The 18,095-nt window shown below is 34.2% G+C and overlaps 1 protein-coding gene across 1 annotated transcript; it reads right to left on the minus strand.

Annotated features, from left to right (window-relative positions):
* Positions 1-6,654: 6,654 nt before the first annotated feature.
* Positions 6,655-7,797, minus strand: LOC133030473 (uncharacterized). The gene is made up of 2 exons (XM_061103226.1): positions 7,695-7,797; positions 6,655-7,577 (listed from the first exon to the last, which is right to left on the minus strand). The coding sequence occupies exons 1-2, from the start codon at positions 7,795-7,797 to the stop codon at positions 6,655-6,657; spliced, it is 1,026 nt and encodes a 341-aa protein (XP_060959209.1).
* Between the last annotated feature and the right edge of the window lie 10,298 nt (positions 7,798-18,095).

Consider the following 18,095-nt stretch of genomic DNA (forward strand, 5'->3'; position numbering starts at 1 on the left):
AGTCAAAGACTTAAATTTATACCAAATATTATGAGTAATTCTATCTTGGACCAGCACTACTAATGCAAACTCTAAGTCAGATTTGCCCATACAAGTAGGAGATTTCTAAGATTGAGGATTTATATCAATTGGGAATAGAATTTTGGGATTATAATCATAAGCGACATTTAATTTTCTTAAGAGAAAATATAGAATGACATGAAATGATTTATAGACCATTCATCCAATGATATGTTTTGAAGCTAATTCGAAATGAATAAGCTAAGAGGAATTAAGATAATTTCGTTTATAAATAAGAATCCAACGATGCTTCGATTAGCGAAAGACAAAGTAATCTTATTTATGTAATCTTCTTGTTTCATATTGTAAAAATACTAGTCTAAGGTGTCATCAATTGATGAACAGCTAGATGTTGCATATACAATATTTATCTTTCGAGATCTTACACTATTATGTATGTCTAATGGTGAAAATCCATTAGGGATTTATCTCATTAGAAAAACAAACATGTTAGACCAACAATGAAGATTCGAAATTAAACTACAACTTAATAACAGAAAATAACATGGTTCAATATAATTTCATACACAATTCAGAAATTATAAACATATAGCAAGTAGGAATGACAAGTGAAAATACTAAAACTTACAATCCTAAATAATTTCCAAGGTTTTTCAACAAACTGATACAGTGTCCCGTTTAGGCGAGAGTCAAAGCATCATCCATTGAATAGAGTTGTCAGCTCATCTAAAATGATAAACATTCTAGCAACCTTTTATTCGATCAAGATTGGAATTCAGCGTTGTCCCGTTTAGGCGAGAGTCAAGGCAATTCTATCTTATGAGCTTCCACCATTGTTTCGCAATTTGCAAGTCAAGTATGGTCGCCACCATTAGGGTGATCCATACCATACAAAACACTTACAAACTACTTATCATGCGAGGTTAAACGGTGCGAAATTGCTAATGAACGTTCCTCCATTAGGGAGGATTACTCACTAAAACAAACGCGGTGTAAAACCTACAATGGAGATCGAATATCTTAATAATAAAGCTCATTATTTAAAAAGAGTTGTATTTTCTTTGATTCTCTTTATTTATTCTATTTATTTTAAATATATATATTTATTTAATTAAAATTTCCAATTTAGAATGAAAAATTCTAAATATAAATTTTAATTTAATATTTATAAATTTTACTTAGATGGTTATGAAAATAACATGAATTATTTCCATCTTAGTAATAATTTCCAATAAATATTTAGAAAAATACCAATTTAAGTTGTTACAAAATTAATTTAAATTAATTTACAACTCAAATTTTATTTTCTATAAATATATATATTGCATTTCGAAAAATTAAAGTATTTAAGAATACAATTTTCGAAAAATGCATATTAAAATAAAAAAATAAATCCTGGAAAAATTATTCTAATTTAATGTTGGCCCAAAATTAATTAATAAAATTAATTTACAACAAAAAAATATAATTTTCCTATTTAATTAAATATATAAGAAAAATTTCAAATATTTAAGTATGATGATGAAAATCAACTTAAATATTAATTTTCTATTTAATTAAATACACTAGAAAAATACTTCAAGCAAAAATATCATCTATCTAGATTTTCCTTTGACTAATTAATTTAATTTCTAATAATATACTTTAATTCAATTTATTTTAAATTAATCAATAAATGAAAAAATTATTGATTTAAGTTGATCCAAGAATTAATTAAAATAAATAATTAATTTACAACTTAATCTATTTTTCAAGATAAAATTCGAAATTCTAGCATTTAAGAAATGCAATTTCGAAAATTGATTAATAAAATAAAGAAAAAATATATTTTGAAAATTATTTAAATTTAGTTGAAAAAATAAATTTCAACTAAAAATAATTTTCTATTTAATTAAATGTCATGAAAAAGAAATATTTAAGTATGATGATAAAAATCAACTTAGATATTCAATTTTCAAATTAATTAAATGTATTAAATTCAAGAAATAAATAATTAAGTGTAGAGAATGCTTAATTATTAATCTCTAGTTTAATACTAGGAAAAAATATACTTAAAATAAATTGTACCAAAATTAATTATTAAATAATTAATTTCACAATTTATAATATTTTCCTATTTAATATTAGAAATAATAAGTAGTCTAGAAATAACTATCTAGAAAATATCTTATTTAACTAAGTATCTTTTCCACAAAATTTGAAAAAATATCTAATTTAAGTTGTATAAGAAAAAATCTAGAACTTAAATATTTTCAAATTTAAATTTAATTAAATATCAAAAATTAAGTTGTAACCACTTAATTCAAAAATATTCCATTTTAAGTTAATATTCGAAAAGATATTAACTTAAAAAATATCTAAAGAATCTTAATAACCAATGCCTAAAATTCCTCAACTTAATTTTGAAATTTGAAATTCAAAAGATATTCATATTTAAGTTGGTTAGTTGTAGATAACTAAATATCAACTTAAATAAGAATATTTAATGGAAAATTTAAATTAAGTTTCAGAAAGAATCTAGATGGTTATAATTCTATATTTAATTAAATACAAGAAAATACATATAGTTTAGCTTAGAATAAAAAATTCTTTAAACTATAATTTTCTTAAATTAATTTCAAAATAAATGAAATTAATTATGTTGCTAATCAATTTTATTAGGTTAAACTAGTGTAATTAACCTAGTACAGTTGTTCAAATCAGGCAAATGGGCCTTCACAATTGGGGTGGTTCATGTGAGGGGGTGCTGGGTTCAGTATGTCGTACCCACTTCTATGGCTCCCAACTCTCACACAAGGCCCAAAAGAGAGGAATTTAACCTTAATAAGAACAACTGTTATTAATTGAATAAGCCCAATAACTAAATGGGCCTAAATAAATTCTATCAAGAACTATGATAATTTATTTTAGCAACAACAACCTATATGTATCTATAATCAAATTAAACACATAGGCTCACACAGGCACACTTTGGATGGGTCCTATCATGTTGCTAGGTCATACACAGATGAAAGAAGATTGTAAATATACCTGTTACAAATTATTATCTTGACCAAGGGAGCCATCAGATCATTAGATCTGGCAAAAAGTAACCATGGCTATTTGCAATCAAGTAATAATAGGTTTTGAAAACTTACACATAAGCTAAAACACATACTCCTGCAACAAGGTTAGCTGGATAGTTGGATGTAGGATTTATTTAATTTTAAATTAAATTTTTAATTTCGAAAATAATTAATTAAATAATAAAAAAAAATTCGAAAATTTAAAAAAAATTTGAAAAATTCGATTTTTTTTTTTAAAAATTTAAATTTAAAATTAAACCTACAATTTTTGAAAAATTAGGTTTCAACCAACCTAAATATCATTTCAAAAATTTGCTAACTACTTTTAAATTTTAAATGTTATTTTATAAATAAAAATTAAATAAAAAATTAGAAAAGATAAATAAATATCTTTTTCAAATTTTAAATGTAATTTAAATAAATAAAATAACAAAATTTAAAAAATTAGCAAAATATCTTATATCATTTAAAAATTACATGATTATAAATATCTTATTTTTAAATTTAAAATAAGATAAGATATAATCAAATTTTAAAATAAGATAGATTTTTTTAAGCAATAAGATAGATACTAATTCTATTCAAATTCAAATTACACTAATATCTTGAATTAAATTTAAAAAATATTAAATTAATTCAAAATGATAGTTAGAATTGAATTAGGAATAGTAATAGTATAAATACAAAACTATACCAAAAATCGGAAGTTAATTCCATGAAAAAGCATCAAAAATTGAAGAAAAACAAAAAAATTGTGAACTGTACGGACAGTTTCGCGATCGCAGGAAAATTTCAAAGACAAATTTCCCGATTTTTTCAAATCTTCAAAAATTCATAACTAATTCAAATAAAATCGAAATTGAGTTCTGTAAAAGGCTAACTTGCTTAATTTTTCCCATATTATCCAATAAAAATAATTACAGAAACAAAATCGCAATTATTTTTCACGAAAATTTACAAACATCAATCAATCATCAAATAACACTCAATACAACATGATACCATCCAAAGAACATACAAACAATCGTTTTAAAGTCCAAATTTCTTGCAAGTAAATCAATTACCATGGCTCTGAGGCCAGTTGTTGGAAATTATTTTACCAGGATCTTAGATCTACTCACAAGTATGTTTATTAACACCCTAAATATGAACTTTCTAAAACGATGAAATAAACACATATAAAGTTTAAGAAACCTTACATTGGGTGCAGCGGAATAATATGACTCCTTCCGTTCAGATATCTAGCCCTTGATTCCTTTCTGTAGCAGAGCATTATCAATATCTGAACCTGGATCTCTTTCTCTGAATCTTTGATGCTGAAACTCCTTTGCTGATGATCTTTCTTCACGATCTTCCTCACTATGATTGAGGTATCACTTGCTGTGTGTGGGCACTACTCATACACTAAGAATTTCGAAATTCAAGAGGGAAGAGAAAGAAGAAGTGGCAGCTAAAGATAGGGAGAGAGAAAGGCTCAGGTTTTTCTCTGAAGGAAAAATAGAAAATTTAAGTGTAATTTTCCTGAAGCCTTCACTATCTATTTATAGCATTCCACTAGGGTTAGGTTTGAATTATTTGGCATTAAAATAATGAAAATATCAGTTTAAATTGCCTACAAAAGTGGCTGGCCCTATACTAGTGGATTTGGGCCTCACTTTTTGCAATTTTGCAGTTTTACCTTTTCTGCATCTGATTTTCTCAAAAACGCCAATTTTCTAATTCAACCATTTAAATGCCAATTCTAACTATTTAATAACTATAAATAATTATTAAATAATATTGTCATTTATCATATTTATTAATTGAACCATACAAAGTATCATAATTAACAAACATGCCCCTATAAACTCTTTCTTTACAATTTCGCCCTTACTTAGTGAAAAAATTCACAAATAGATATAGTCTAATTTGAGAATTATAATTGATAAATCAAAACCAATTACATGAGTCTTACAAGCAATATTATCTCAACTAGTGGGGGGACCATGGGTCTATATAACCGAGCTTCCAATAAGTAGATCAAGAATTTAGCACTAAAATTCACTAACTTATTAATTCTTCGTTGAATCCACGCATAGAACTTAGAATTGCACTCTCAGTATATAGAATGCTCTATATGTTCCACCATATAGACACATCATCAGTTATCCATTGTTATAATCCTAATGTGATCAATTATCCTCTATATGAATGATCTACACAGTAAAGGGATTAAATTACCGTAACACCCTACTATGTATTTTATCCTTAAAACACTTGACCCCGTATAAATGATATTTCAACTTATGTGAAATGAGATCTCCACCATTTATTTTCGTTTGGTCAAGCTCGAAGGTGATCATCCTTTGCTTACTATTCGCCAGATAGAAGCTATAGATTCCATGTTTATGCTAGCGCTCCCACTCAATTGCACTACCGTGTTCCCAAAAAGTACGTATCACCCTGACCTAAAAGTAGGCTTAACTAACAAATCAAAGAACACGAATAGCCTTTCAAGATTGAGCCTAATCATAACAGGATTAAGATCATTTGATCTAGGATCAACTAGGCGATATTGACTTGAATAGATTTTACGGTAAGTTTAATTAAATCTAAGTCAAAGTTCAATATCGGTCCCTTCCGATGCATACTCCATGCATCCAACCTGAGCTTTACTTTAACCAATGCTCTGGAAAGAACATAGCACTTCTCCAAATGCAAGTAAACTCTGTTGTAGATTATCATATCAGTAAAATCCTGTGTCTGATAAATCTAGGAAACTTTATTCACATAGTCATGTTTACTTTCCAATGTGTTGACGGCACAATAAACAGGATCAAGTATGTGAAAAGGGTTTCAGATGAATCTATACATTATGTACATATAATCATGAAATAAATCATGTGAACCATGCAACATTAAATGCTATTTCTGATCTATATTAATAAGTAAATCTGATTATATTGAAATGAGTTTTATTTAGGGCATAAAACCCAACAGCTTGAGTCTAGTTTCCATCAAGAAAAGAACCAACGGCCTGTGAGTCTTAACCAAAAGGGAAAGCTGGTTGAATGCTCGAGAGTTCCCCAGCCCTCGAGCATTCCAACTAATAAGAGTCATTTTTCTGGGCGGGTGTGCCCAGCAACACCCGCCTGTTCAGTTGGAGTTGTGGAAATAGGAGCAGAATCAGCATCCCCAGACCTGGCTCGCTTCAGCTGCGAACGCAGAGAGCCACCAATTTGGGCTTGGTGCGAGTGAAAAGTAGGTCTCTTGACTCCTGAAGCACAAGCAAGACCCTTCCCTTTGACATTAGGATCAGGAGCGGCAGTCTGCTTCTCCATATTGGTTCCCAAGTCAAGAGAAGGAAAAGCATCAGCAAGAGATCTAGCAGCCATCAGAACCTCAGGATGCTGGAATTCAGAATGATCAGAAACAATAGTAGAATTCGTTGGCGCAATAGTCATATGGCCAGGAACAGAACCATATTACAGGGGAGTAACATACTCAGTAAAATTAGAAGTACCATGAGTGGTAAGGTTCGGATTAACAGGAGTAGGAATCATAAGAACACTAGAACTAACAGGTGACCCTAAAACGAACTAGGCCCTATGGTAGAATTCAACAAACCAGTGAAAGTATATGATTGGGCCAAGAACGGGTTTAGCAACCCCTGGTTAGGAGGAATAGATTGCGGTGGTAATTCAGAGATGGATAATGCAGGAGGGTGAGGATAGTCAAAAGGACCAGACTTATCCATAGATTTTTCTTTCCCCCTAAGAAGGATGGTATAAGGGCTAGGAGGTGGAACAGGATTTTCATCACATTTTTGCAAATAAGCTTGACAAAACCTTCTGGTATGATCAAGCTTACCACAGTAAAAGCAGAAATCAGGAAGTATTTCATATTTAAAGTCCAACCATTTGGTAAATTCCCTACCCATCTTAAGGAAACGAATGTTAATACCCCTCCTAAGTGGTTTATTAACATCCAAAAGAAATCTACCCCTTAGATAAGGCCCAGTGCCTTCCTTAATGGTATCCTCATCAATTTGGATAAGATCTCCCAAACCCGAAGCTATAAGCTTGGCAAGATCATATGACTTATAGCGAAATGGGATGCCATACACTTGCACCCAGAAAGGGATATAATGTAGAAGGTCAGCAGTAACAGGAAAGGAATGATCTGGAGATGCAAATACAATCAGGCTTTGAGCAAAGTGCCAAGGCTGCCCATCAAGGATTCTCTTCTTATCACCCTCGCAACCAAACGTAACAAGAAACAATCCCTCTGAGTGTTCAGAGACAACAACGGGAAATCGACACTGAGAGGTCCACATTTGCGAAAGTGTTTTCATGAGGGAGGGACGATTAAAGGGACGAATGGTAAACAGACGCAGGAGAAGATTAATGGAGGGGTGAGAATCATCAGGAATATCAGGAAGAGTGAAGACATCACTTTCATCAGGAGTAAGAGACAAGGGAATAGGAGCTGAGGTGGGAATCAGAGCCATAGCTAGAAGAAGGTGCAGAAAAAAATAGGTAAGAAAAGAGAATAAAGAAGAAGATACCTAGAGTTGTAGCCTAGGATGCACCTTAAATAGAAAGAACCAGGAAGTCCACAGATCAACACCTCTACGATTGCAGGTCATAGCCACCACTTCACTAGGAGTAGATCTCATCATGGGGAGAGATCTTTGAGCTTCACGATGACCATCGTTCTTCCTTGCCGCCATAAATATGAAGTAAAAGGGCTCGTTGAGAAATGGAATGATTTGATAGCCAAAGATTAAGAAGATCTATAAGAGCAAAGAGGAATAAAATGGAGGCTGAAGAGGATCTAAGTGATTAGAGGAGTAATTAATGTGGTCAGAAGGGAAAGAAAAAACAAAAAAATAAAGATTTAGAGGATCAAGAGCATTAAAGACACATTTAATGCTCTGAAGATAATCATGATAGCATTTGATTAGGAGATCGGGGCACCATAAACCACCACACAACTCCAGTGGGTGGACCAAAAACCCATTTCGGGTACCAGAGAGGGAAACACACACAGAATACTTGAACATTCTAGAGAGAAAAAGCCTTTCCAGAAGTCTACGTATTGATAAGTTTTAATTTTGAAAGATTACAGGAATAGTTTCATGTTGGAATTTTTGTGAAATTGTATAAAAATAAAAAATGGGGTATGTGAAGTGATTGGAGTCCCACATGGAATAGATATAGTGCAAGTTTGAGATTTTGGTATGAGCCCAAGGGTATCCAGTTTTGAGGAGATGAGTGAGGTGTCACTTAATTTTTTTTAAAGAAAAATTATTTAATTAAATAAAGATTTATTTATTTATTTATTTATTAATTAATTATTTAACGTTAAATGAAGTAGTAAAAAGCGATCAGTCAATGATCTGCTCTTCACTGCCATGTTCTTACTCCTCCACGACTAAATTACCGTTTGCTTACCGTTTAATTTTAGATCGACTTCTCTATATAAATCGTATCAGAACAACAGAAGAAAATAACTTTTTCAACATTAAAAAAAATTCTTTCTTCCTAACCATTTTTCTCAAAGCAAAATTTAGGGTGTAATCGAGCGATATAGTTCGGTGCAGAACATATCGTATATGGAGACTGTTTTATCTTGGGAAAGTCGTGGTTGCAAGACTGTCGTGCACACTTCGAGTAGAGCCACGAAATGTCTTAAAGAAAGTGACATTGTCCGTGACTCAGCCAGAATGTTCTATCGATAATTCGTTCCAGTTTCATTGTTTTTAAATTTGATTTAACAATTTTAAGATGTTCTGTTCTGCTATGGCTACTACTGATAAATTTTCTAGTTCTGCTTCTAACGATATTAACAAGCCTTTCCGCTTTGAGGGATTACATTTTAAGTGATGGAAACAAAAGATGTTGTTCTACCTGATGATGAAGAAAGTCGCTTTCGTTCTCACTACTCTGAAGCATGTCGTCTCCGAAGCTTCTACCAACAAGGATAAAGAGGCTGAACGCGAGAAGCATCAAAAAATTTGGACTCCTGGGTCAAAAACGACTTTCTATGTAAGAACTTTATTCTTAACGGTTTAGCTGGCGATCTGTATGACTACTATAATCAGATAAATCGACAAACGAAATTTGGGATTGTTAGGCTATTTTTAGCCTATGTTTTGGATCTATTTTATGTGCGTTTTTCGCTGTGTTGGGACGGAATTACGCTTATTTTCTATGTTTTCAGGTTCTTTGGAATAAAAGAGGCCTCGGATGCAAAAATTCAGTAAAAGACGAGCTGAGCCAAGGAAAACGCAGAGTTTGAAGAAGTGCGCATATCTAGCCGCGGCTAGACACATTTTGGTCGCGGCTAGACCACGAAATTAATAGGAAGTCCTGGGAGCTACAGTCGCCGCGGCGAGGGCTAGGGCCGCCGCGGCCATTTAAGAGATACAGAGAGGTGCCTAATTTGCAATTATCTCGCCGCGGCAAGAGGAAGCTTGGCCGCAGCGAGATCCCGTACGGCCCAGGGGCAATTTCGTCCATCGAACCCTAAAAATTAGTTATAAATAGAAAACTGCGATTGAAAGTCAGGGGAAGCGATTTGGAACCCTAAAACACAGCAGAAAGTGGCAGGAAGAGCAGAGTGATTCAAAGTGAAGATCCAGAATTCATCCACCAACAGTTTCTTTCTCTATTCCTCTTTAATTTCTTTATGTTGAATATTGCTATAGGAATGGTTATGGATTTGTTTCTGAACTAAATTTCCCATTTAGGGAGGATGATGATTGTTCTATGCGTGGATGCAACAAGGAATTAATAAGTCAGTATATTTACTTGGTAAATTCTTGATTTGCTTATTGGAAGCTCGGTCATATAGGCCCATGGTCCCCATACTAGTTTAGACCATACTGCTTGTAAGAGACTCTAGGTTTTATTTATTAATTAAGAGACTTTATATGTCTAATTAATAAATATATTAAATGACAATATTATTTAATAATTAATTTTTAGTTATTAAATAATCAGAATTGACATTTAAGTGGTTAAATTGAAAAATTGGCGTTTTTGAGAAAATAGAATGGAAAAATGACAAAATGGCAAAATTGCAAAGTAGGGCCCAATCCACATCCTATGGCCGGCCACACTAAGAATTTACCATTTATTTTTCTATTATTTTAATGTCAAATAAATCTAACCTAAACCTAGGTGGTTACCTATAAATAGGTAGTGATGGCTTCAGGAAAAAGATGATGCATCTCATTCCTTCAGAGAAAAATTCTAAGCCTTCTACCTATACCCTAGTTGCCACTCTCTACCTCTCTTTTCTTCTTCAATTATTCAACCTTGAGTGATAGAGTGAGTGCCCACACACATCAAGTGGTATCTCAATCATAGTGTGTAAGACTGTGAAGAATCCAATCAACAAGAAAGAGAATCAGACTCAAGAAGGAGAGAAAGAGATCCAGGTTCAGATCTTGGTGATGCTTTGCTACAGAAAGGAATCAAGGGCTAGAGATCTGAACGGAAGGAGTCATTATATTCCGCTGCACCCAATGTAAGGTTTTTTTTAACCCTTATGTGTTTATTTCATTATTTTAGAATTCATATTAGGATGTTAATGAAACATACTTGTTAGTAAATCTAGATCATGGTAAAATATTTCCAACAGGAGGAAGCGAGAAAACAAGACTAGAAAGATGAAGTGCTTGTTGTTTCAAACAACAACACTAAGAAGTCCACACCAGTGGTTCTGAAGCCTAATGGCAAAAATTTCAAGAGTCAGAACCGCAACTCAAATTCCAATTCTAACCACAACAACCCTTCTCGTAACAATAATCAGAGTTGGAACCACAATAGTAACCAACATGGAAGGTAGCCACCTCCACATAAACAGAATGACCCCGCACAGTTTCTGTGTTATAACTGTAACAAGCCGGATCATATGGCACAAAAGTGTTGAAACAAGCCTAGCACTGCTCCGCAGGCTAACTTGACTGAAGAAGCTTTTACAGCTATGATTTTTGAGATCAACATGATTGGTGGATCAGAAGGGTGGTGGGTAGACACTGGCGCATCTCGCCATGTCTTTTGTGATCGTGCTATGTTTAAGACATACATTGTTGTTGATGACAAGAAAGTGTTGTTGGGAGACTACCACACCACTATTATTGCTGGAACTGGAAACGTGGAGCTAAAGTTTACCTCAGGAAGGACCTTATTGCTTAAAGATGTAATGCATACTCCCGAGATGAGAAAGAATCTAGTTTCCAGTTTTTTGCTTAACAAGCCTGGGTTTACTCAAATAATTGGGGTTGATTTGTACACCTTCACTAAGAATAGTACTTTTGTGGGGAAGGATTATGCTATTGATGGAATGCTTAAATTAAATATTGAATTTGATAAAGTATCTTCTTCTGCTTACATGTTGTGTGATTTTAGTATTTAGCATTCTAGACTTTGTCATGTTAATAAATGTATGTAATGCCCTGACCCTCAGGGACGCCACGTGTGTGCTTTTATAAACTTATTATCACTAATCTATAAATTTTGGAAAAGTGTGGTTTAATTTAAATCTTTAATTAAATTCAAAATAAAGACTTCCATTTTATATATAAAAAAAAATCTTTTTACAATAGATTACATTTCCAAACATAGAAAGGAATTCGATCCTGCTTCTCAGAAGCCAAGACCCCACGACTGATATGTACATTGCTGGGAGACCTCTGACTCATGACCGAACACAGCTTCTAACTTCCTTACCTGCCCCACGAAGCACCCGTGAGTCACAATGACTCAGCAAGAAAAGCTACTATATAAAATCATAGAAAGTGCCAGCAATTTTTATTACAATGTAATATATATACCAATAGGTCATACAGACTCAAGGCGCATAAATAACTTAATGTCTAGGAGAGCACACTTATTATGTAATCAAGTATATTGATAGTTATTTATAATCAACAATCTCTGTGTTTCATACAACCTCCTAAACATTTATCATTATAAATACTCACCTTCAGTGCTTCATAAAACACTCTAATTCACACATTACCATAACTCCATAATCTGAGTGCTTCATAAAGCACTCTAATTCACGCATTACCATAATTCCATAATCTCAGTGCTTCATAAAGCACTCTAATTCACGCATTACCATAATTCCATAATCTCAGTGCTTCATAAAGCACTCTAATCTTACATCTCTATAAGCACGAATTCTTACATTTCGTGAGTCACTAAGATTCTGCAAGAAAAGAAACTAATTTCTTAAGCAATATAAAAATCCATTCATTCACATTATAACAAAGATATATCCAATTACAAATCATCACATAATAACATGCTTAAGTCATTTCACAACTTCGTAATCACACAATACTGGTACTTTATAAAGTACCCTTACCACTCGTTAACCACGAGCTACTTATGTCACTATCGTTGCCTGATACAGCAAACGATAAGTAAGAAACCTATCCGCGGTTTCAGGAGTAATTACTCATAACGGTAATGACTGTATCTTTTACTCGATCATAATCGAGTCACAACGATAATAATCGGTTCATATCATTACCCTCGATTATAATCGAGTCTCAACGATGATAATCGTTTCCAATTATTTCCCTCGATCATAATCGAGTCACAACCAATACATAACGTTAACCTCGATTAAGATTAAATCACAACAACCTATACCAAGATTTTCAATCTTAATTGATAATGTAATAATCATAATATTAACCTTATACAGTATTTAATACTTTTCTTACCTTAGTTCAGAACCTCAAGCGTACGGGCCGACTTGAGTGGAAAATAAGCTAGGCAATCCCGGTCCTATGTCACAACAACCAAAACTCAATAAAAACCTTAATCAAATTTCTGATAATCGACTCCAATTCTCCTAGACATTAAGTTATTTATGCGCCTTGAGTATGTATGACCTATTGGTATATATATTACATTATAATGAAATTTGCTGGCACTTTCTATGATTTTATATAGTAGCTTTTCTTGCTGAGTCATTGTGACTCACAGGTGCTTCGTGGTGCAGGTAAGGAAGTTAGAAGCTGTGTTCGGCCATGAGTCAGAGGTCTCCCAGAAATGTACATATCAGCCGTGGGGTCTTGGCTTCTGAGAAGCAAGATCGAATTCCTTTCTATATTTGGAAATGTAATCTATTGTAAAAAGATTTTTTTTTTATATATAAACAGGGGATCCCTAATAGTATTTAAAATGGAAGTCTTTATTTTGAATTTAATTAAAGATTTAAATTAAACCACACTTTTCCAAAATTTAAAGATTAGTGATAATAAGTTTATAAAAGCACACACGTGGCGTCCCTGAGGATCAGGGCGTTACAACATGGTATCAGAGCCTTGACCCAGCCGAAAGTGTGGTCGACGAGGACGTTGGACCCCATAAGGGGGGTGATTGTGACAGTCAGTAGTCCCGTGATCTGTAAGGGGAAATATCGGGTAAGCTGTACAATCCCAAATCGCCTGGGGAAGGTCAAGTGGGATGATTCTGAGGCTGTGTGGGTATGGGACTACAAAGTTGAAGAGAGCTTAAATGGATTGATTGGTACTACCTATATTAACAAAGTGCATCTTGTTTTTCGGTAGCCCATCTCGAAAGAACTCCACAGTTAAGCGTGCTTGACCTGGGGCAATTTCAGGATGGGTGACCTCCTGGGAAGTTTTCCCAGGAAGCGTGCGAGTGAGGACAAAGCACGCTGGAAACACTCGTGTTGGTCTGTAGGGTCAGTCATCAGTCCATGAAGCAGCCAGAGTGACGTACTCGTGTATAAGAGCCATTCATTCCGTGGGTGTAAGGGCCCAATGGAGGCTTGAAGCGGGGACGTTACAATGTATCATTAAGAACACGAGTAATATTGGCTTAATCCCGAAAATACAGAAAAAGATTTTGAAAAATGTGTTTTTTGTATTCAAGTAAAATAACTAAGACACCACATAAATCAGTTGCTAAAGAAATTGAACCTTTAGACCTGATACATTCTGATATATGTGAACTTGATGGAACGCTAACCAGAAATGGTAAATGTTATTTTATTACATTCATAGATGATTATTCTGATTTTACTTATGTGTACTTGACGAAAAATAAAAATAATGCACTTGACATGTTCAAACTATTTGTGGCTGAAATTGAGAATCAATTTAATAAGAAAATAAAAATGCTTCGTAGTGATAGAGGAACTGAATATGAATCGAACTTGTTTATTGAATTTTATAATTCACATGGTATGATACACGAAAGGACTGCACCATATTCACTTGAAATGAATGGTAAAGCAGAAAGAAAAAATAGAACCTTTACTGAATTAGTTATGGCTATTTTGTTAAATTCTGGTGCTGCATCTCACTGGTGGGGTAAAATTTTATTAATTGTTTGTTATATTCTGAATAGAGTTCCTAAATCTAAGAGCGAAACTTCACCTTATGAGATCTTGAAAAATAGGCAACTAAATGTGTCTTATTTTAGAACCCAGGGATGTTTAGCTTATGTAAAAAATTAGGCAGCTAAATGTATCTTCTTCAAATTATTAATAGGCAGTACAACTTTTACATATTAAATTTTGTCGATCTTCTATGTCATAGGTTTGACAGTTAGTATCCAAAATTCATGTTTAGTTGACTAGCAACAATTTTTACTATGGAATTACCGACCAGTATAGTACAAATTCTCATAAAGATACTATTTGGGATTGGAACTTATCTCAACTTAACTCCTTCGATCTTTACATGATCACTGGTTCTAAAGAATTTAGTAACTATCATAGCAATCTCCCCTTGCCTAGACCCTCTAAAAATAATTTAGGTGGGAGTTATGTCCTCGCCACTATTATTGTTATCCTTGCTTTTTAGAATTTACATTTTTCTCTATTTTAAATTTACAGATATGGATCTTAAAGTGGACTTTGAGGTAGCACTCAACAATCCAACTAATCCTGTAAAAAGAGGAAAGAAGCGAGCATCTTCTTCCACGGATGGCTCTTCCAAGCAGCCTAATGTTCCTAAAAAAAAAGGAAGGTTGATACCAAGGCAACTTCTCCTCCTCCTCCATCTACCACTAAGACAGTTCTTATTGTCGAGGTCCCCTCATCCCCAAAGAAGGTCGTTGAAAACCCGACTCAAGATAAAGGAAAACGTGTGATCTAAGATCCTTGTAAGGTTACCTTTAACCCTGAGTTTCTTGAGGTATAGCTTCTCGATCCCACCCTTCCCCTTCCCCACAAAGCAGGCGTTTCGGGAGCAAAGGCTTGCTCTGGTTTTATTACCCAAGAAAGTCGTTACTTTGTAATTATGTGAAGGACGATTGGGAGCTTATCAATTATGGCTCATCTTTAGATCTTCTCAACTAAAGTGAAGGATTGATGTTCTCTGTAAGTCACTTATCCCTTTATTCATACGTGAAAATTTTCTTTTGCTCTCTCTCTCTCTCTCTCTCTCTCTCTCTCTCTCTCTCTCTCTCTCTCTCTCTCTCTCTCTCTCTCTCTCTCTCTCTCTCTCTCTCTCTCTCTCTCTCTCTCTCTCTCTCTCTCTCTCTCTCCCTCTTGTACTAATCCTCGTCTATTTTTCTCTTTTTTATTTAGGCGGCTCTAAAGGCAAGCGTTGGCTTCTAATCCCACCAACAGAATACCACTCGTCTTACACCTTGAACTTAACGAGGCTCTTAAGACATGTGAAGCTTTATCGTCTGAAAGGGATTCTACAGTTGGGGAGAAAGATAAATTTAAAAGTCAAGTCAACGATCTTCAGACTGAAATCCAAGAAAAAAATTCAAGGATTAAAACTTTGGAACGGAGCTTGAAGGAAGTTACTAAGAAAGTCAAGAAAGACCTGGCTGATAAAGCAGAAGATGCCAAGAGGAGAGTTAAGGATATGGCCCAAAAATCTCTTTTTAAAGTTTGGCAAAGCAAAAAAAAGTGTTAGTCTTAGATTCTTAAAGCCAAATGTAGCAAAGAGTGTGGCCATTTTTAGGAATATGGAAAAGGAAGAAATTGTTAAGGAGAAGATTCGACAAGCTGTAGAAGAGATTGGGGAGATCGAGAATGAAGCTGAACAAGTGGTGGCTGAGGCTAATAAGGAAGTTGAAGAAGAAGAAGAAGAAGATATTTACTATAAGTCTCATGCGAATGAGGCTTAGTTTTTTTTTTTTAATTATGGCCTGCCAAGACAATTATTCTTGGTTTATTCTAAGTATTTAATTATATATTTGACAATCTTTGCCTGATTTGGGTGGCTAATCAGGTTATATTTTAATATTATATTCCTTCCTTTCTTTTCTCGAGAAGACGTAGTTGAGTTTAGTCATTTAACAAAGCTTTCATATTCATCATTTTTTCCAAGTCACACAATTAGTTTAGTTTTTCATATTCATATCAAATAATTTTTTCCAAGGCATCAAATTGACACCCCTATCTTGAGGGGAGATGATAAGCTAAACATTTAAAGATTAGTTAGAAATTAGTTTTGGTGAAAACACTTCGTATAATTTTTTTTTTCTATTATGCTTCTTTATTAGTTCTAATTTTCCTGTAATAACCTTCTCCATATAGGGTTAGACTCTTTTTTCTCTCAAGTGAGAGTGTTGGAACTTCCAACTTGACTTGATGTCAAATCACTAAACCTACTGTTCTTATGCCTTTCAACCGTTGTGGCCACCTTAACTTCTGTGTTTTCAAATCAATGCTTTTTGCCCCATAATCCTATTACACTTTACTGCATACTGAACCTTCCTTTTAAGTCTTTTGTCTTCAAAGTAAAGTCAAGTTTTGTCCTTTCTTCATTAAGTTATGGAGGACAGTAATGGTAACCCTCGTGAGGTAACAATGGAGGATATTGTTCAAGCCAATGGGTCCCTTAATGCCTCTGGAGTATCTGCGAATACCAGCTCTGATCAAGTAACAGGGGCCCCTGAAGTTATTGCACCAGATTTACAACAACAACCACCTCCCATTAATGTTAATGGAATGATAGAACCTAATAATGACAATGAAAGAGGGTTGGTGGAGTCCCCAAAAAATGAAAATACTGAAGCCGCAAATGAGGACATTGAAGTCCTCAGAAGCAATTTTTTGGAATCTATGACTCTAGAATTGGAGCCTGATTTTGAACTTACAGCAGATATCGTCAATACTGGAGTATTAGTCAGCTTCTTTGGTGGAAAGGGAGTTTCCAGGTCTAGGCTCAGAGACATTTTAAGCCAGATCTGGAAGCTGAAGGGTTATTGGAAATTTAAAACATTAAAGCCAGGAGTGTGGGGAATCTTCTTCGACAAACCGGAGGATCGAGTGGCAATTCTTCGAAATAGGCCATGGATTATAAATGGCAAGCTACTCATCATTCAAGAATGGCCTGATGATGGAGATTGGTATAATGTCAATATGGGGAAGGCTACTTTTTGGGTAATGGCTTCTGGCTTACCAACACCATACCTCAATGGTGTTAACACTCGGACAATAGCAGAAAAAGTTGGGAAGTTTATTGGGAGTGATCTAGCTAATCAACGCACAGTAGTAAGAAGGGGATTTTTGAAATTCCAAGTTGAGATAGATACAGCACTTCAAGTTGTTTCTGGATTTTTCTTGGATGTTAAGAGAGGGAGGAAAGAATGGATCCAATTTCGGTATTTCAAGTTGCCGAAACTGTGCTATAACTGTGGTTACCTTGGCCATGACAAGAAGACATGCTTCCGATCAACAGCTTATGCTTTTCCCCCCCAAGGTGATGCAGTTCCGGCTTATGGCCCGTGGATAAAGGCCGAGACAGCCATTTTCAGCTGCTTCAATACTCGCAACCAACTCGATTTTTTCCGAGAAGGCTTAGGCTGGAACAACACTCCGGCAAGTTCAACTCCGACGACCAACGCGAGATCCAAAGCAGATGGAAAGCGACCTGTCCATGAAAACACCAGAGAGCATGGCCTGCATCAAACGGCTAGTATCAAGCCAATAAAGAAAGTAATCAGGGTCAACAACAATGGCCCAGGCTCTATTTTGGGGAAAAATTTAAAAGTGGTGAATACCTGT

The sequence above is a fragment of the Cannabis sativa genome, chromosome 8, assembly GCF_029168945.1.
Source record: "Cannabis sativa cultivar Pink pepper isolate KNU-18-1 chromosome 8, ASM2916894v1, whole genome shotgun sequence".
Classification (NCBI taxonomy): Eukaryota; Viridiplantae; Streptophyta; class Magnoliopsida; order Rosales; family Cannabaceae; genus Cannabis; species Cannabis sativa.